The sequence below is a fragment of the Rhipicephalus sanguineus genome, chromosome 1 (assembly GCF_013339695.2).
Source record: "Rhipicephalus sanguineus isolate Rsan-2018 chromosome 1, BIME_Rsan_1.4, whole genome shotgun sequence".
NCBI lineage: Eukaryota > Metazoa > Arthropoda > Arachnida > Ixodida > Ixodidae > Rhipicephalus > Rhipicephalus sanguineus.
In genome coordinates, this window is record NC_051176.1 from 81,861,992 (window position 1) to 81,883,220 (window position 21,229).

Here is a 21,229-nt window from a genome sequence, read left to right on the forward strand (position 1 = left end):
AGAGAGAGCGAGGCGGGAGACCGTGGCGTCACGGCAAACACACTTTATAAAACAACACGGCAAACAAGAAGTTAACACCAAAGATTAACTAGAAGTAACATATTCACAAACGCCCAGCGGTACAACTGAATACCACAACCACTTCTAACTAGGCTCGGCCTGAGTGGCCCGCAAGTCTGGCAACTATGGCGTCTTGGTCTAGCGATGCAAATGGAACGTTCTTACTTCGCGTGAGTCCGTCGCCTCGCTTCCGCGCCAAAGTCGACGCTGAGTCCCGTCGATGCTACTCCTCGACGTCTGGGAGTCGCCGTCGTCGAAGCTGCCGCCTCGCTAGTCGTCCTCGTCGCTGACCCGTCGGTCTTCCTTCGAGAACGTTGTCTCGTCCGGTTAGGCCTAACCCTCGGCCTATCCTCTTGGTGCCACTGGGTCAAACTGCCGACGTGGCTCTCCAGGTGATTGTCGGCGGGTTGCCGTCTCGTCGAGCTGTGGTAGTGCCGTAGGTGCCCTGCGAACTGCTGAATGAGGCTGCTGCAAGCTCGGGGATCCTCACTTGGGTGACGCCAAGGTCGACGGCTACCCTCCCGAGCCCCTCGTGCCGCTGCCCCCAGAACGAGGCCCTACTTCTCTCGTCGCGGGTGCGACGCTGGCTTGCACACCTTGCTCCTCGACGACCCCACCGAACAATGACTGCTTGATCCTCTGGGGTTCCGCATCTCAGTTCGGGTCGCGTGGCACGCGCCTTCCTCCGGCCAATGGCTTGCGTCGACGTGGCGGGGGTGCACACCCATCGGGTATTTTTCCATTCCCCGCACACCATCGACGCCTTGCGCTGTCCGGCGCGCGCCCCGTGCCCCTTTACTCATGACATTGGGCCCCCTTTTGAAGAGTTTTTTTTTCGTAAAAAACTGCTTTCATCCTCCTCCTTGGGGTTACGGCCCTCTCTGCTTCTGATGGTGTCCCGTAGCTTGTGATGCGTGCTTTTTCCTTGCTTGGCTTAGGCTCACCTTCCCTTCACCACATCGTCGCACGCTTTCACTCACAATTTGTCTGCACTTCACAACACCTCTATCCTTAGTTCTACCCACCACATGTTCATTGTCCAAAACACTATAATCCATACCAAGGTACCACACTTCACAATGACACAACCAATAGCTTCATTGGCGACTTTTCACAAATTGCTTCACATCTCTATATATCCCTGGCCAAAATGCCTCTCTCGTCACTTCTCTTCGCAGGTTCTTTGCATCTCTGAACCCACTCGCGTAGCAATATTCTAAGATTGCCTGCCTATAACATGTTGGCACCATCAATTGTGTGACGAGTGTTCCGCTTTTCCAGAACCTCCGGAAAATCAAATCATTAATCGATTCGTAAAACACTCCGTCTCTAAACCCTTCTCTTGTACGTTTACGGCCAACCCTATCTCTCGCGTGCCTCAGGGTTCTGTCATACCTTTGTTCTTTCGAGAACTCCTCTGAGGTTACCTCTACCTGCTCCAAAATTCTCGATCTACTCTCGCGTTGTCCTTCGCCACCCACATTTTTCGCTCTAGCTTCTGAGCTTTCATGGCTTTTGTTTGCCTCCTCTTTTCTCCTGTACTGTTTTCTTGGCCTGACATAGCCACCTGGCTGCGCTGGGTCGTCCACCCTTCGTACCCCTGGCCTATTTCCTAAGATCACGTCATAAATTGGATCCTCCATACACTTTGCCGTAATTTCTCCTACGAAGTAAGGGGTATCCAGCCGTATCTTGGCCTCTGGTAGTCTCACCTTGGACCCATCTGCAAAAACCACTGTTCCTACTCTCCCCGTGAAATCTCGTCCATTCACCAGGCTTCTCCTCACTAACACCGTATCTGCTCCCGAGTCCCTCAATATCGTTACCCGTTTGCCGTTTACTTTACCTTCCACCACTGGCATATTAACCCCTACCGACCTATCTATCACAGCACCGACTACCTCTTCCTTCTCTTCTGACCTTACTGCACATGCAGTATGCTCTAACGGTCTATTCCTGCACTCGTTTGCTTTGTGCCCCCTTTTCTGGCACAATTGGCATATCACGTGGGATTCTTGTCGACTAGTGCTTGTGCGGCAGTTCATAGCTATATGCCCCAGTCTATTGCACAGGAAACACCGCTGCTGTGCCTTTTGTTTACCCGTTGGGGCCTCACTGTTGGTCTCTTCTTCCTTACTGTTGTCCTTGTCACCTTTTTCCAAATTTCTTATCCCTTGTGCCTCCATGAACTGATCAGCCTGCTTGGCCATCTCCTCCACCGTGTGCAAGTTCCTTTCTTTCAAAAATACCGCTAATTTATTACTGCACCGGTTTAAGAACTGTTCGCCAACCATTCTGTCACGGACCCCTTCATACGTTTTCTCTGTCTCAGACAGTTCCACCCAACGATCAAAATAATTGGCCAGCCGACACGCAAACTGCTTGCCAGTTTTCTGCATCTTCGGGCTTACACGTTCGGAACTTCTCCCGGAAACCTTCAGCCGTCAACCTGAACCTCTCTAATAAAGTCTTCTTAACTATATCGTAATCTAGAGATTCTTCTGCTGGCATGCGGCCAAACACACTTAAAGCCTCTCCCACGAGACACAAACTCAGAGCGTTTGCCCCACTCGCCCTTCTCCCAGCCTTGCCCATAGCGATCCTTTCGAATCGATGCAAATATGCATCAAGATCGTCCCTTCGCTCATCGAAGGGTGCCATTAGCTTTCTTGGGCAAATTTGTCTCGGCGTGGGAGTAGACGAGTTGGCCAACGCCGTCGTCGGGGTACTCGCGCGACTAGCGTCGTTGCGCGGAGCGACATTTATTTCAGCTAACTTCAACTTGAGCTCGAGAATCTGCTTCTCGCGCTCGTGCTGCTCCCGCGCCTCACGCGCACGCTCCTTCTCGCGCTCCTTCTCACGCTCGTACTCTCTTTCGCGCTCTTTCTGAGCGTTCTCGAAAAACCTCATCGTCTCCTCCTTATTCATTTCGCAGTCTCTGGCCACGGCCGCCAATTTCTCCCAATCCATCCTTGCAACCCCCGACGGTACGTGACTGGGCCCAAACGCTGGAAAAATCCTGGCACAGGCTCGCCACTTATTGTGTCACGTATCTCGGGAGCGCTTGCAATGTGTGATGGAGTTGGGAGAGAGAGCGAGGCGGGAGACCGTGGCGTCACGGCAAACACACTTTATAAAACAACACGGCAAACAAGAAGTTAACACCAAAGATTAACTAGAAGTAACATATTCACAAACGCCCAGCGGTACAACTGAATACCACAACCACTTCTAACTAGGCTCGGCCTGAGTGGCCCGCAAGTCTGGCAACTATGGCGTCTTGGTCTAGCGATGCGAATGGAACGTTCTTACTTCGCGTGAGTCCGTCGCCTCGCTTCCGCGCCAAAGTCGACGCTGAGTCCCGTCGATGCTACTCCTCGACGTCTGGGAGTCGCCGTCGTCGAAGCTGCCGCCTCGCTAGTCGTCCTCGTCGCTGACCCGTCGGTCTTCCTTCTAGAACGTCGTCTCGTCCGGTTAGGCCTAACCCTCGGCCTATCCTCTTGGCGCCACCGGGTCAAACTGCCGACGTGGCTCTCCAGGTGATTGTCGGCGGGTTGCCGTCTCGTCGAGCTGTGGTAGTGCCATAGGTGCCCTGCGAACTGCTGAATGAGGCTGCTGCAAGCTCGGGGAGCCTCACTTGGGCGACGCCAAGGTCGACGGCTACCCTCCCGAGCCTCTCGTGCCGCTGCCCCCAGAACGAGACCCTACTTCTCTCGTCGCGGACGCGACGCTGGCTTGCCACACCTTGCTCCTCGACGACCCCACCGAACAATGACTGCTTGATCCTCTGGGGTTCCGCATCTCAGTTCGGGTCGCGTGGCACGCGCCTTCCTCCGGCCAATGGCTTGCGTCGACGTGGCGGGGGTGCACACCATCGGGTATTTTTCCATTCCCCGCACACCATCGACGCCTTGCGCTGTCCGGCGCGCGCCCCGTGCCCCTTTACTCATGACAGTAAAACTCCCCTGAGATTTAGTTTAAACCTAACTCCTCAGTTTTTTTCTTTGCTACTCCCTCCGCATTCAATGGTATGCAGATACAACTGCAACATAAGTGAAACAAGGCAAGAATGCCAAGGTGCCTCGAATGGTCTCACTCATGACCCCCCTACACAGCGCTCCTCACTGCAAGAACGGAGATTTCCCTTGACAGGTCTGGCCAAGGAAATCAAATGCACTCCACTTCAGACAGTACAGCCAGCGAAATTAGCTGATGAAACAATGCTTTCATAATTATGCATGCCCTTCTACTCAGCAATGTTTTCGTATGACAAAATTCACAAAAATTAAAAGCATGGAATAAAAGCTTCATAGAACTCAAATTTTGATGTTACAGAGAGATTATGTGAAGAGAGAATAAAGCAAAGCACCTCCAATTTTATTCTACTTCCTCCTGCATCCCCAACTCACAATATTAAAAAGGTTAACCATACACTGGCAGGAAAATAAGTGCACACCAACTGCTTCCAGTAGCAAAAATGAATGAACTGCTTCGCACAATGTGAGGAGGATTCTCTGCACACCATCTGTCTCGTTTCACTCCCTAGTTTTTTGCGAACATTCATTTATGATCGACATTCCAAAAATATCATGTCGTCCCAAAGAGGTTCTGCCACCATCCGTGATCACGTCGTCTGCGAAAACGGCAAACTAGTACAGTGAAGTCCATTCTTTGCCACGGCGGTAGCCTCCTGCTTTCAGTGGATGAAAGGTAATATCTGAACCTATGCAGCACCAAAATGATGATTGCTGAAACCACCAGATCATTTCTGGTAGCTGATTATTTCTTTTTCAGGAACAAATTTGCAGGCTTCTACCCAACCCCACAAGAGCAAAGCATAACTGGTTTTCATCGCATTGTGGCACTTTTGCTAAACAAAGGCTTTTTATAAAAGAATGGCTAAATGCTTGAAGAGCGATGCATGTGCTAGGGACAGAGGGCTGCACCAGGCTTTGCTCTCATTCTGCCCAGATTCGCCGCTGCTTCTCCTTCAGCTCTTGACGTCCCCCTTTGCGACTCAATGGTGACGCCAAACGTCAATGAAGAATGTGACAGAAAAAAAGGGGGGGGGCCCAGCCACTCCGAGGGCGGCCCAACCAATCGTTTCCCAAGGACAATCTCAAGTCAAAAGTGGCTTCGCCGAGCACAGCATGAGGCCTGCCTTATCACGGCTGCAAGCTCAATTGCGGCCTCCTTCCAGGCCTGGCTATCTTTTCTCCAAAGTGCAACCAAAAGCACGAGGGACATCAACAGGCCCATGCTGGTTCGTTTTCGGACAAAAATGGTATACAAGGGTCACACTATGAGCAACAAACAAGGGCATACCAAAATCAAAGGATAAAAAAAAAAAAGACATGACGGGCCAGTGCCAGCTGTGAACGTCGGCTCTCACCTGGTCGTAGTTGCGTCTAAAGTTCGAACGAGAGGAAACGTTGCCTCCAAACCGCATCATGTCGGGAGCCATGCTCCCGCCCATGAAGGGGAGGTTATTCTGCGCCGCCCACATGGGGCCACAATTCATCATTGGACTGAACTGCTGCTGGCAGAGACCAAACGGTGGCATTCCATTCTGCCAGGGGCTATCAGGAACGGATCTTCTCGACATGATACTGCAAGCAGAAGTGTGGTCCGACGTCAAGTGCTGCCCAGACGCTGGACTCTCGAGGGAAAGAAAGAGAACAAGGCATTTTTATGGCGGCTCTGCGAGATGCTCTGAAAAAGCGTTATACATTTTTGTGAGCGAATGACGCAGGCATTCCGTAACAATCGTTCGTGGCCAGCTCAACTTGGGCCATTGCAGAGACGCCGGTAAAGCAGGCAGGCAAACCACGGCGAATGCAATCAAACGTAATGACGGGTAAAATTTAGCTCGCAAAGAGACAGCGAGAGCTTGGCTTTGAGGAAGCCATAATCCAGCCTCTTTTAATAAAGCCAGCAGGACCAACTTTGTTGGATGCTGGCATTCAAGATCACTGCAGCCGCTGAGAATGCTCGCCAGCAATCAGTCTATCGCCTGCAATTTTTACACACGTGATGCTCCACTCCATAAGATTACATTACGGCAAGAATGGTTCAGTTCAACGCGTACAAAAACGTTGCGGAAATCACCAAGTAATGTGTGCGCGAGACTAACCAAGCATGGCTGACCGAACGGCCGGTGCGAGCCCAGCAGTGCGGAAGGCCACGTCTATCACAGTGTTCGCAAGACTGCAGCCGCTCAAGTGGCAGCTTCGGTCAACGTCTTACATGCACTGAATCTTCCCATTTGGAAAGACTTTAACACATGTAGTACAAATTGGGACACCAGAGATCTTTTAGCTACCGCTGTTACCATGACCATAGGAAAGCCATCGAACGTTTTCCCTTGCTCCTGCGCTAAATCTTGCCGGATTCACAGTGATTTCATGCAAGGCAGCGCTATAATAGCTACCAGTGAAATCGCTTAAGTTTGCTCGGCCCCAGTTAAACATCGACTGAGATTAACAAACAAATGCGCATGTTTTTTTTTTTCTTCCCCCTTAGGCCTAACGAACATTTCGCGCACCACGACATAGCGGGTTTTGATGTAGCAGTACAATGCAACTGCTACATCATATCCCGAGCCCTACTTAAGGATTAATCGAATTCCATATCAAGATACTACAAGAGCAATTGATATCAGTGGTACTGTTCCTACCGGTCGGACTTGAACGCAGAAACACGACGACCAGCACTCCACTGCCACGGCCGCTACCACTGCACACCGCACCAATCTTACGTAAATACAAAAAGTCGCGTGCGCCGCGCGGCGTGCAGATCGAGCGTGAGAACACGTTGATGATGATAGTGTACTAAGTGGCCTAATCTGGCCTAATTGTAACAAGCTCAAAAAGTATTTTGCCTGTAAGGTCTGAAAGTACGCTCCAATTTATTTTAGTTGTGCTTTAAAGAAGACAGTTTTTGCCCTTAACAGTAAAAGCTGTTATTTTTTTATGCCTCATCTTTCTGTGTGCTCAGACATTTTTGTTTGTTTTTGAACGCTCAAGCAGCCAATCACAAGGCAGCAAACGGACGTGCTTCTTGTTGAGCAACAGTTCCAGTCTCGCTAGAGTGACCTAGAATAGGGGGAGTGTCCAAAGCGCCGCGCGAATACATGGGAGGAGCGAGGGCCTTTTGCGGTGAACTTCCGCGCCGCGGCGCTGCCGTGCCGGACCCGTGGGCTTTCTCCGCGGCGGAAGCCGCGCCAAAGCGGCGAGCGTCTGCTACGCGCGTGATATTTGGCCGCTATTAGCTAAAATTGCGGAAATTTGGGCAATAATGAATACTGCGTCACTGCGACATAATACTGCAGCGACTCATCACACAGAGAACGCGTTTGTTGGTTTGTGTGTTGTGAAACGGGGATTTTGTATATATCCTTTCAGCTGGTTTGTCACCGCATTGCTCCACACTTCCGCGGCTGTTTGAGGAACGCATCCTGCGCGCACTTCATCGTGAGAAAAGGCGCTTAACTTACTTTCGTGTGGAATGACGAACGTAAACTTGCTGCAGGAGAGAATAAACTGGAGATAACCAGAACGTAGCACATATGCACGTAGTAACTAGCTCATGCATGCTAACGCGTTTGCACCCTTCATATCCTATCTTTTATTTCGTGCATTCGATTTGTTTTACAAGGCTGCCTCCAGCGCTCTGCTGTTTCAAGCCATTTCATGCGAAGCCGAAGTTGACGTGGCCGCGGTACCAAAAGTAAAAAAATTACTCGCGTAACTCGCGTCTCGTTCACTTGGTATACACGAAAATTGGCACGGAGGGGCACGAATGTACGTATGCCCAATACGACCGATAGGTCATGGCATCACTAACTTGACGTGCTTGCCATTTGTGTAACGACTAACAATAATAATATGGTGTGTGGCGCGCAAACCCGCTTTCTGTAGCCAGAAATAATTCTGACAATGTGTGGTCTCACCATTTCTTTCCGTCAGGATATAAAAAACGTGATGGTCACCAGTATCATTGTCAACATGTTAGACTTACCCATACATTGTGAAGAACTTACCGCATAGGTAAAATGTATGTGAAAAAATTAAATGAAAAAAAAAAAAAAACATGGTCCCTTATGCATTCGCCTGAGATGACTCGAAAACGAAAACCATCTTTTTCGTCAGACGATGCATTAATCCTCCCTCGCCCCTCTCCGAAAGCTTTCTGCACATAACGTGGTTTCGGACTGCCGACAGGATCGAAGGCATTGCAAGCTTTCTGCACCTCACCTGCTTTTACATTGCCTCCGTGATCGGCCCCCGATCACGGAGGCAATGCAAAGCGACCATGTCATGTGATAGCGTCATCATATGACGTCAAGTTAAATGACGTCATAGTGACGTCACAAGTTCTGTCGACGTCATCGTGTGATGATTTAGTGCATCACTTGTGTTGGCTACGCGGGACGCCGACGGTCATTTTTCGTGTTTGATGAGGCATCTAAGGCTTTAGCCTTAAAGAAAGACAAACCAAAGAAAACGAAACGGTACAGTGCAACATCGTGTATGCCTCACTTTATATGTTACGAGCGATCGCCCGAAAACAAACGTGATTCTCAGTTCAGAGCAGCTGATTGCACGCGTCTGCGCGCGGGACAAAAGAGGCCTGCTTTACCCGTCTGGTCATCTCTTTATTGTCATTGTCTTTATCATTCATTATTGTCTTTATCATTCAAGAGATGAGCAGACTCGCTATTGAAGTACTCCGGAGCTGCAGCACGAAACTGTGGTGGACGCTATATCGAGGTCATCAGGAAAAAAACGGGAAATTGCGGTCGGGTGTCCTGTTGGCGCGCACTCAAATGCCGCGGAAACAATTGCATTTTATGTAACTACTCGTCCACATCCTAAAAAGACAGGGCGTGCAAACACGGACACAAAAAAGAAGTCAGGACACCACAAACGCCGACTAACAACTGAATACTTACCAACTAGCTCAGCTCTCTGTTATTCTAATCGTCTACATCTTTTTGTGAAGTCTCTGAACCGGGCGAACGCTAACCTCAGAGAACCGTGAAAACATCTGAAGTTGAGAATGAGTTGTTTGAAACTGTTTTCATTTCGTATGGTGAAGGCTTGAAGCAATGCACGCATCTCGCGCGAACGTTTCATACTGACGTTCAGTGATCCAATGCAACATGCGATAATATATATATATATATATATATATATATATATATATATATATATATATATATATATATATATGTTGCATTTTTTCAGGCAAGGTACATTAGGGATCTCTGCATTTGAGCAATTTTCTGAAGTGATTGAGATATTACACTAGCTTCTATGATATCTGGATATTTGTAAAGCATTTTCTATATTACGCCTTTTATGCAAAAGCTTTGGAATATGGTTAGTTTACCTGGCATTGCTTTTCTTTCAAATATTTGCGCCCGGTGAGCCTTGTACGCTACCTCAGAAGCAAAAATAAGCCAACACCATTGCGCTCGTATGGCCGTCTCTACTCTTTTTTTTTTTTTTTTTCACTTGCGTCTTCCCGGTCTGCTCCGTCCATAATAAATAGCTAGTGGAGGCTAATGAATTGTCGAATAAAGCGGTGTGCATATGGCTAGCAAACCAGTGGCGACCATGAGTAAAACGCTCGTAGTGTGAAGCGGTCACTGCGCGCAAGTATTTCAGCTGACTGCGCGTGCAATTTACTTTTTTTTTTGTTACTCTTAATTCGAGCATGCGTGATGCTATTGCCCGACTACTCGTGCGAATAATGTTTTTTTTTTTTCGTTTCTTGCTTGTGCGTGTACGTTTTGCGCGTTTTTACACACGCACCAACGTTCTCTGACTCTGTGACCTGAACTAGGTCACGCTGATGCCGCTTGACACATGATTTTTTGCATCCTGTTGTTGCCCCTGCACTAACACAATGCTTAAAGATGGATAAGCTCCATTCCGCACCGTATTATAAAAGGTAAGTAGGCTTCAAGTGCCCTGTGTGGAAACGCGGCGCAAAAAACTACAGCGCGTAGCAGACGCCCCTCGCTTTCCGCACGCTTCCCGAGCGCGGAAAGCCCACGGGTCCGGCGCAGCAGCGGCGCGGCGCGGGAGTTCACGGCAAAAGGCCCACGCGGGAGCCGGCGCTTTGGACACTCCCCCTATTCTAGGTCACTCTAGTCTCGCTTACCAGCGACTTCACGAACTTCATAGCTTCATTTGCCTCACTCCGTTAACTTGACTTGCTTGATCCAGTGCGAGGTGATTGTGCGTCTTCTGTGGTAGTGCGGCGACCACCAACAAGCGCATAGGTTTTCTGTGCTATCATTTCCTGTGCTGTGGAAGCGGCGCTGGGACGTTGGTGAAAAATGACAAGCTCGACTCAGCGACACATCAAACCTTCTTTGGACGATTTACCCAAACGGTTTGTGGTGGCCATGAAGACTTTATTCGATATTATGGACGATCAGAAGGCTGGTCACATCAGTCTCAAGGATATAGAGGCACGGTGGGCGAGTGGTCGCGACGACGGTGCCTCGTCGGTTGTTCCCAACGGCGTTATCGAGTCCCTGCAGAAGGTTACTCCGCCGAATGGTCAGCTGACGTTCGAGCGCTTTTGCGCCGGGTTAAAGATCTGTTTGCTCCGTCATCGGGTGTCCAACCACCGCCAGCCTGGTCAGCAGGGCGTTCTGCAAAGACATCGGAGCGTCGTGCCGCCCGCGCCGCCGCAACCTCTAGGTCAGGTCGCCGAACCAAGGGGACGGCCTTCGTCCGTGCCGCTCCCTGACCGTGTCGAAAGGTCAAGCGGGCAAGGAAACGGCCTCTCGAAGCCCTCGGCCAAGGTTTACAGTGGCTCGGACCGGTCCCTTAATAGGTTGTCGGCAGTTCGGCCGCCTTCCAACACGGCCACGGTACGGCCCAGTGTTGTGGCCACGCAGCAGAGGTCCGTTAGTGTGCCGCACCTCCAAAACACGACGACGACAGGCGCCGAGCAGTCCAGGATGTCAGGCGATCCGCGTCGGGCTCCCGCGAACGCTCGCGAGTTGCCGAGCAAGCTAAGGGGTTACCGCAGTGACAACAGGCTGCACCACGGACCCCAGCAAGCGTCGGCGGAGCCGTCGGGAATACTGCGATTCAGCCGGGTGCGCAGCAAAACCCCCGACCCGAGTTCTGAGTTGGCCAAGAGTCAGCCGACGACGCAGGCCCACAGGCGCAATCCGGACGTGCAGAAGGAGAACTAAGAACCCCGAGCAGGGTGCTGAAGACAACGCGAGTATGTTCCCGTTCCTCAAAGTAAGCGGGGACGTGCGCACGCTAATCACTCACTGCGATGTCTGTCTGCAGGCTCGAGCAAAACGAAAAGCGTTCTGCCAGCTGCACCAGAGCGCAAGTTTCCCAAGAAGAAAGAGCCGCGTAGGCACACACTTGGTCACGGCATAGAGTATAACATGGTAACGACATCCATTAATTCTTCCGGTGCATGTACTCGCGAGCGCTGCAATTCATGAGTGTCTGGAGTTAATGTCGTTCGATGAACCACAACGAAACAGCTGTGATCATTCTTGTCCTAAAGTAATATAGCTTGGAAAAATACCTAAGTAGTTTATAATGGAGGGCACCCCAGTTTGGAGAGCACGCAATAGTGCAGAATAAGGGTGTTTCTTCTCTCATACCTTCAGACTTGGAAGTATCATTGGCGGTTGTGATTCGAGTGTCAGTGAGGTGCATGACAAGATTTCTTTGGTTCTCGCAGCTGCGCCGCATGAAGCAACTAGAGCATGAAAAGGATGCACTCCAGCAAGGTCTGCAGGCCATAGAGCGAGCTAGGGAGTGGTACCAGCAGCGGATCAGTGCTGTTCAGGAAAAAATGCAGCAGGCTGGCAAGTGTCACGCTACACCAGTAAGCAACATAACATTTATGCAACACTTATTACCCACTGAGCATACCTTATCATGCTGTTAGGTGCCCTCTTGCAGCTTGCTACTTTATACGAGGCCAAAGTGTTTGAAAAGAACATTTTCTTTGTTAGATGAAACATCATGCAGTTTTTTATGTGCAGAGGATTGCAATTGTTTCCAAGGAAATGCCATCTGGCACTAGTCTTCACTAGTGCCAGATACCACAAGTATCTGAAAGTGTGTTGCTAGAATTTGGTGCTTTGTAATTCCATCCATAGTTTCAGTGTGCCATGTCATTGAATGAAATTTTTTCTATTCAGTACTGATTCACTGTATAACATGCCTACTCACTTGCTTTATCACATTGTTCGCAGTCAATGGTGCTCTTACATTTTCTCCTTGCTATGAAATGAGCATGCTTCTTATTTGATCTTTAACAGGAGTATTCTATGGATGCCCAAGATGAAAGACTCAGATTCCAAATGGCAAGAATCTTGGACGCTAACCAGCACCTCAACGCATTGATTGACAGTTCAGATAAGGTAAGCATGCCAATTGTGTTGCAAGATTTCGAAGTTTGCACTCATCATGAGAAAGTGCTGTCTTTTTCTAGTTTCCCAAAGACAAAGCATGTTGACGTGGTTGCTGTCGTTTGGCACTCGTAATGCTAAGTAGTGCAACTGTCCCCATTACTTTGGCCTCCTCCCCCCTCCGTGTAGCTTCCAATAAGTTTGTGGGGAAGAAAGGAGAGAGAAAGCCACCCGGAGTGTGTGATAATTCCTTGTGACTCTATTGAACTTCAAGGATTACAAAAAATCCTTATAGCAAGAGATTCGTGAGGCAATCTATTACAGCGATGAGGCCATTCTTCGATTACATTAAATGTTTTTCAGGGCCCTCTACCGTCTAAAACTTAAAGGGACACTAAAGAGTAAAGCGATTTTTTCTCGTATTAGTAAATTACTCTTTCATGATACCAAAAACGCCACGATTACTGTGAGAAGACACTTGGCAAGCGACAAAATGCACAAAAGGAAAGTGCGGGTGGCGACATCACCTTGAAGTTCCCGCGCCAGTCACCGTGACGTCATATATTTTGACAGCATCTACTGGGGCCTACGTAGTTCCTAATCAGTCAAAATGATGTACACTTGTCTTCTGAGAGAACCAGAGACTCAACGTACCAAGTTGCAGGAAATTTCGTTGAGGCAATACAACCAAAACATGAAAAAACACTTTGAAATCCCTGACACCACCATCGAAGATTTCGGTGGGAAATTTAATACGTTTGCTGCGGCACAGTTTCTTGAAGTCATGCGGAGTGACCCACCAGTGGGCCATTCGGCGTATTTTCCAGGTATACCGTGACCCACCAGTGGGTCACGTGCCTATGCCTGTTTCATTCGCGCCAAAGAGATGGCGCTGCTACCTTTGCGGCTGGCATTTGGCGCGTTTATTTAAAAGATACAAACCGATTTCTCGCCTTTCTCACACAAACCCACGCTGAAATCCTAAATGTCTGGCACCAGAAAACACACACACGCTTGTTTCCTGTGTGTTGTGCTTTCTTTTGCATCCATAAAAGGCATGAGGATCCATTAGTCACGCTAAAATGTTTGGGAGCTGCAGGAAGAATGCGTGTACTTACTTGAATGAAACGATTTAAAAAACCACGCCGAAATGTTGGCGAGGAACACAACAGAGAAATAGGCCGCCACTTCCGCTCAAACAGCAACGCCATCCAGCGTCCAGTGCAATAAAAAATAGATTGGCTGCGTTTTCAAACCTTACAAGGCAGCACATGACGGAGAGTTCTCGAGCGTGGGTCACGAGTGGGCCAAACCGCACGCAGCATGAAAATGTTTTCATTTAGTCCGTCATGGGTCCCCGATGGGTCACGTCATTTAACACCATAAAAGTATTATTCTGGCTATTTATAACCTCCTGCAACAAGAATCGTACCTCTACGTTCAAGTGTGATGAAGTTATCGCATTAGCAAGGCGATGGATGCTCGTAACTTCGCGGCCGCGTAGGGGGACAGGCCGTGACCCACCGGTGACCCACAATGCAGTGAAGGTGTTAAAAGTGATACTTTTGACATTGATTTTCTCATCTTCTCATAAAGCTATGGGGGGGGAAATTAATGACACTAGAGTTTTCAGAGTATAACTTATCAGTATAAACTAATTTATTGTTTCGCTTTAGTGTCCCTTTATAATTTACCAAACAATAATATGGCCGTGAATGGACGTTTAACATGATCATTTTGCACTTGTGTACATAGATTAGGGTGCATATCAAAAAAGGCCTTCAGTTACGACAGCTCATGCAAGACTATGTTATGGCTAAGGAACGCAAAGCCTTGTAAATCAATTATTCCACTTTACATCACATGTGGTTTGCTCAAGCCACACATTTTAAGTGAAACTGCTGCTTGCTCACATTACCGTTTTTGATATGCTGTGCTTACTATTCAATAATGTGTATGAGGCTGTGTGAGCACCTATATTTAGACACAATATTAATGAGAACTAACAGACAATTTATTGTCTGTTCTCATTAATATTGTGTCTAACAAAGAAAAACGAGCCTTTAAAAGTTATCTTCTTTCCTGCACTTATATTTAGGGCATAAATTTTCATTTTGGATGCAACAAAAGGACAATAAGGTCACCTACGCTTTACAGTGAAACTTCACTTGAACGAACTCCAAGGGACCCCAGGAAAAAGTTAAAGTTTGCTGAAATGAAATAGCTATGTTGCAACTTGTTATCAGAAGCTAAAGAAAACATCAGCCGTTGAAATAAAATTTGAACCCTATTATTTGTAATGCTGCTTATTTTAATGTGAATTTCTGCTTATTTAGCATGTTTTGAAAAATGCAGTAATCTTTTGCTGCACTTGTGCACTTATGGCTGCAGTGGTCCTGAATTGATTCACTGTGTCCAAGCTCTTACAGACCTTCTCCGGCACAATACTCTGCTGGGCAGCAAAAGACTTCACTTTTTCATTGCTTCTTTAGCTAAAATTCTTGGTGCTTCCTCAACAAGGGTTACTTCTTCCTCCTCCTCCTCTTCTTCCTGGGGTAGGACGCTCGCTACAATCTCTTCTGTAGACAGAGTGGCGCATGTCTCAGCGCGAGAGTCACAGATGACATAGTCCTCAAAACGCAAGGCGCTGTCTGTACCCAGTCTTTCGGACAATATCTGGTCAATATGACGTGACAGGCAGTGGTGGTGTCACGAAATATGTTCGTACAACTGAAATGCACTCTGCACTAATTTCGTTAAACTGAAATGTGTTAGCATAGGGTCCAATGGTGCTTCTGCGGGGAGATTTCGAAAAATTTCGTGCAACTGAATATATTTCGTTTAACTGGCGTTTCGTTCAAGTGGTATTTTACTGTATGTATATTCGTGCATGTGTTTGTGTGGTGTATATATGCACACATGCACAATTGAAAAGTTTTGGGGGGCCAGGGTTTTAACACTTTCCTGTCCGCGCCTATACCCATCAATAGCCGGCTATCGATGGTTTTCAACTTAAAGTTTTGCCGCGTTAGAAGCGCTTACGGACAGCTAACATTATTCATCGTATAAAGCAGGCACTATTTTTCTAGTTTTACTGTGTCGTTTAATTTTTCCACCACAAAGAGCTTTGAATTGCCTTTTAAGTCGAGAGGGCCGAACGCTCGTAGCTTCAAACATGGCGTCAACATCGCATGCACCTACGGCAATGCTGCCACCAAAATCTAATGCCTAACAAGCTTTGTTTGAAAAAAAAAAACGGTGCGCATTTGTTGCGGGTGTCTCCCGACATCTAACTGCCGCTGATATTCTTGCATGCTGGAGAGGCCCAACACATGATCGCACAAAGAGTTAGTTAGGCAATTAGCCATTGCTGAAGCAGGTTAATGTAGTGCCTTGTTTTTTTTTCCGTTTTCTTTTTTTCCAGGGCTTCCCAACTCACATGAATTTGGCTGTACAGCCACCACCCTATGATGTTCATCAAAACTCTATAGTTCAGCGGCTGAAGGAGCAAAACCATCTCTTAACCGAGGTATGCACAAATTGAGAAGTGTGTCATCATGCATTCAGTCCGTTTCCATTCAGTGTGATATCTGCTCGGCAAAGTATGCTGCGCTGTAAATCTGTAAACCATGCTTGAGCATGCATTTTAAGTATACTGACTCACCGAGTTCCTTTTTTTACTTATGCTCTTTGGCGTTGCGAAAAGCTTCCACTCGTAGTCAAATATTGATGCTTAATAATTCTCTCCAAATGTATTTATCACGGCAGTACCGCTTTCTGTTTTTTTTTTCTTTGCATTCAGGAAGTGAGCCAGAAAAGCGAAGTGATCGCGCAGCTGGAACGAGAGAAAGCAACGCTGATACGGGAGCTTGTTCCAGGCTCGGTCGCAGCACAGGGCTGCAGTTGACGAGACAACTCTCATGTGAATGCAGGTCCTTCACATTACCTGCTTACTTTGAAGGGCCACTGCCATGAGTGCCATCCCTTGCGAAAGGGCAGGGAGCTGTGAACACTTGTGCAAGACCTACTCTTCAACATCCCCACAGACGCCAACAGCACACTCACTGCAGGGATGTCGACAAATACGGACATTGTCCCGGTCACTCGAGCCAGGCTGGACATGGGTTTGCTTTGGCCTCATACTGGAACTGCTCGGGTAGCAGTGGAGAGCGTTAAATCTTCAGGGCAGCTAGCCAGTAAGCCACTGCCATCAGAAATACATCTTTGCAGGCAGCGTACAACAGAGCAAGTATTTACCTTGCTAATCTGACACATTTCTTAGCCCTGTGTAACAGAGGTGCTCCCAGCCTCTACTGGTCACTCTGAGGCCACCTCTGGCAATGTTTCTTTGCAGGACACTGTGTGTTGGGTTGTCAGATTTGGTTGCAAAATGTACTGCCAAATGTGCCAGCTAGGATCGTTTTGTACCAGCCGAACAACAGATCCTCTTGCTCGCTAGACATCAACATCATTGTGCTGCTGCTTAAAGCACTGCTGTTTTGATCATGCTGTGTGCCCACCCTCGGCGGAGGTTCTCTAGCATGATCAGGTTGTGGAGGGGTTTGCAGCATTGAAGCAGTAGTTGCATTGTTTTCCCTATTTTGTCACCATTTGTTTGCGGGTGTGTGCACTCCACTTTAGCTCAGTGCATGTGGTACCTGGAATGATCAGCCAGTCATGCATGTACAGAGGTCAACATACTTGTTTGGAACGCTGGAGCGTCAGGCTCGGGACCGCACTGGCAACATCTAGAGATAACACGTGGTTTGAGATTAGCCGCATCTGAGCATGCGCAGCCCCCAATGACACACCTGCCTTGCATTTTCTCTCCTTTTTTACCGCCGCGGCTGCAACAACTCTTTTGGCCATCAGAAGCGCTGTCTGTGGTGTAGCGCTGCAGATAAAAAAAAGGAAAAGAAAGAAAACGCGAGGAATCGACCAGCTCGGCACCCAATACAAGCTATGCGGTGAGATCATCCGCTGTTAGCGGTGTCATCATTCCGGCAGCCCGTCGCAGATGTATTGCACATAGTCTGTTTTTTTTTGTTTTTTTTTCGATGTTACATCACCGAAAGTGCTTCTGACGGCCATCATGCAAGGTGTATGTAGCCACGGCGACAAAAAAAAAAGACAGGAAACGCAAGGGAGGCACATTATAGGACTTCACATGCTCAGATGCGGCCTATCTCAAACCACACGCAGCCCCGAGCTCAACACTCCAGCATTCTAGACAAGCGTTTCGACCTCAGTATGAGCCATGCTGCATTACTGGCTAAAAGCTGGCTACTCAGGAACTGACTGTTCCTGAGTAGCCAGCTGTTATAAATGAGTGGTGAGTGTCGGAAAGAAAGCAGGTGTCGGACAAATTCTACAGGTTACAAATATTTATGCCTGCATTTTCATCGACATCATACAAGGTGTATTTGTTATTGCAGTTAGAGTATGACTAATGCTGCACGTCATTCTAAGAAACATGGAGCCTAATGTGCAAATATCTAGACTGAACAAACTTCTGAAGGACTTGGCAATACTAAGTGTCCACTCGCAACCTTGAATGTGGATCTGTCTTGCTGCAGATGCCACATGATGCCTCCAGCTGATGTCTGTGTACTCATAGCGGTAATATTGTTTCCACAAGAGAATATTGTTCAGATCAGCCTGGAATGGTTAAATGCACGACATTCAGTAAACAGAATGTGTTACCGTATCGAAACTTTGATTTAATTCTTTTTCCATTGAGTAAAGTTTTGTTGGTGGCAGCTTTATGCAAGTAGGAATGTATCTTGAAAGTGATGAAGCATTATGCTGTTGAGCTTCATGTTTCTACTGCTGCACTGTGTTAGTTTTTGTTGGTAGTCATCGACAAGGATCAACAATTTTCATGTCCTCCTCTGTACTTGGTACACAGACATCCGTGTCATACACAGTGTGCCAGCAATGTGTTGTAATCGTGACAACATGTACTCTGTTAATTATGCATATCATATTAACTATTTCAAAGCTAATTTAAGTGAAGCATGGCAAAATGTAATAAACTGCCAGCTTCCTGTTTCCTACTCTGTGATCGAGCCATTTCTGGTGTGCCACAATTGCAGCCATCGCTGCATCGACTTAAAGTTGCTCAGGGTAATATCTCTGTACTTGTCTCTGTACCTTTTTTTTTTGTTCACTCAATATAATCAGCTGTGCATAGTGTAAACCTAGCTGGATTTCATTATATGCGTTCCTCACTTGTCAACAGCACTAAGTTAGGTCCTGCATTTTATGACTCGACTTGTGTGCAAGAATTAGACAGCTACACATTATGTGCCTTGCTCTTTGAATGTTGCTGTTGTATAGCAGAAAACGCTTGGGACTCGCCGAGAGTATTCTTTGAAATGACACACGTGTCTCAGTATAAATGCCCCACATATGCCTCAGATATGTAAAAGCATATTTATGTCCTACGTGCGATTTTGAGTTTGTGCACGGTTGTACGCAAGTTTTCTGCTCGTCCATCTGTGCTTGTAACAGCATTCCACTCATTGAAATGTTTAAAGTTCATTTCATTACTGGCTGCTTTCTTTTGCTGTCTGTGCTGCCTTTACTGTAGTGTTTCCATTTTATAACGCAATGTAGGACTATTTCCACGTTGCCTATTGTAGCACTTTATCAGACAGGCTAAAACATATCTTCGGATAGAACCTGATTCAGCACGAGCATCTTGCATGGCTGTCATGCTAGAAATTAGTGGTGCAGCCAGTATAGCACAGTATATCTGCGTGATTAGCATGCATCCATCATCTTAGGAGAACAGTTATATGTATATATTGTTGTAGTAAGTTATTTTGTGGTCCTTACAGGGGACACTGAAGGGAAACTATAAATGAGTTCAAATTGCCATGGTATCCTCTCAATGAGAAGCTATGGTTTCATTCATTTGTTCAAAGAAGCAAAGAAGGTGCACTACTATACTGCCAGGAAATACAGGCCTAGCTTCCATTTGTCTGAATCTCGCACGAAAACCTTGGAACCGATATATCACTGTGGTGTCACAAATTTCAATCAATTTCTTGTATTTAGGCCATTTTGGCAGCGGGTTAAGTTTGCAGGTCTTTGTAACTTGGGACACTAGCCATGCTGGCACTCGCAGATGGGAAAGTGTGAATTGCCGGTCCCTCTTCTGTTTTTGTTACTGTGCACAAAAGATCTACTATGGCGATTGAAAGAAACGCAAAAAGTGCGGCATCTACATTCGCTGCTGTTTCGCATTTCTTTTCAAGCGGTTGCAGCCTGGATGGTAATAAAAAGCCAATGGAGTTATCCGTGATACAATCGAGAACCACTTTAGCATCTTTTTATTGGCACCAAGGTCAGAGCACGAAAACAGCGTGCCACGCTGTTCGCGTTTCTTGCAATCCCCCCTGTACCTACTATATCTAGCTGCAATACGCTGATGGCATGGTGCAATGTGCAGCGAGATTTTTCTCTTTTTTTTTTCCAGTAAAATCAAAAGTACAAGTGTTGTGCATTTAGCTTAGGGTTTGTGTGACACAAGAAGAAAATTATGCAAGCGCCAGGGTGTATACACTCAAACCTTGATTTCTTCTCACGGCTGACATTGTTTGCTTGCGGTATGTCTGCCCTCATGCCTTGTTCTTCTTTCTACACCATCAGTGCTTTCTTGATTCAGTGTCGATTCGAACTGTTGGATGGATGTCATCTGTATTACTCTGGTATCAGAATCCAGTCACCCGTGCAGTATTACCTAGAAACATTCCATTGTTCGGCTTGCATGTACTATTTAGGAAAATAACTTTCCTTTGGTACTTGTTGTGACTGGCCCTGAGTATCCAAGTAAGGAACCTTGTTTACTGATGTTCTATGGATGCCAGTCATGAAATGAAGGTGCCTTTTTTTTTTTTACTCATAATTACGATGTATGTGTATTGTGATGAAATGACCCGTTCATACGAAATAAGCAATTTATATGGAGATCCTGCCATTTTACACAGGTGCTCCTTTGATAAAGTTCTTGCACGCTATTACTATATTTTTAATGTTGCTTTGCTGAAAAAAAATTATTTTGTTGCATATGTACATATAAGAAATTTTTTGCCATGTGTATCTTGAATGCTGTAATACATATTTTGAATAAAATTAACAGTATTGAAGGCCTTTATTGGCCAATACAAATGTACTATATTGGTTGTGGATGTCACTGGGCTAGGGAATAACCCTCAGAACGACAGTAAGTTGAGCTTGTTTGTATGTATACATCACAAATGAGGGTGGCCGTGCAAACACGGACAACACAAACACCGACTGTTAGCTGACAACACAAACACCGACTGTTAGCTGAAAGGGCGCAAAGTGGCGATAAAGAAGGTAAACATAGAACTCATCTGCGCATGCTCAGGCATGGAGTGCCACCAGTCAAGCTGGCACACGAGCGGGATTGCATTAGAGATAACTACTTAGACATTTCATTTCTTCCCTATAAAAGGTAATCGATGGCTGGCTCGCGCATGCACTTTCACTATTGTTGGTCGGCCAAGCTCGACTGCTCACCCGAAGGTCGCGGGATGAAATCTTGGCTGTGGCGGAGCTGCATTTTCGATGGAGGCGGAAATGCTTGAGGCCTGTTTACCTAGATTTAGGTGCACATTAAAAGAACCCCAGATGGTCAAAATTTCCGGAGCCCTTCACTACGGCTTCTCTCATAATCATATCGTGGTTTTGGGGGGTTAAACCCAAACAATTATTGTTATTATTATGGTG

General features: G+C 47.1%; 2 protein-coding genes across 4 annotated transcripts in view; one reads left to right on the forward strand and one right to left on the reverse strand.

Moving 5' to 3' along the window:
* The window catches only part of LOC119393405 (uncharacterized), a 72,046-nt gene extending 65,230 nt beyond the window's left edge, over positions 1-6,816 (reverse strand). The window contains exons 1-2 of one of the 3 annotated variants that reach the window (XM_037660411.2): positions 6,737-6,816; positions 5,453-5,669 (exon numbers count right to left, since the gene is read on the reverse strand). In XM_037660411.2, the coding sequence (XP_037516339.1) occupies positions 5,453-5,665 (213 nt within the window). In that variant the 5' untranslated portion in view covers positions 5,666-5,669; positions 6,737-6,816. Of the gene's footprint in view, positions 1-5,452; positions 5,720-6,736 lie in introns of those variants that run through there. The other 2 variants (XM_037660403.2, XM_049414933.1) reach the window with 2 other exon arrangements.
* A 3,405-nt stretch (positions 6,817-10,221) lies between these two features.
* LOC119393425 (suppressor APC domain-containing protein 2-like) lies at positions 10,222-20,651 on the forward strand. The gene is given in 7 exon segments (XM_037660438.2): positions 10,222-11,295; positions 11,392-11,491; positions 11,794-11,940; positions 12,380-12,481; positions 15,894-15,998; positions 16,272-16,337; positions 16,339-20,651. Coding segments are annotated over 7 exon segments (1,464 nt in total). The 5' UTR covers positions 10,222-10,408; the 3' UTR covers positions 16,396-20,651.
* Positions 20,652-21,229: the final 578 nt, after the last annotated feature.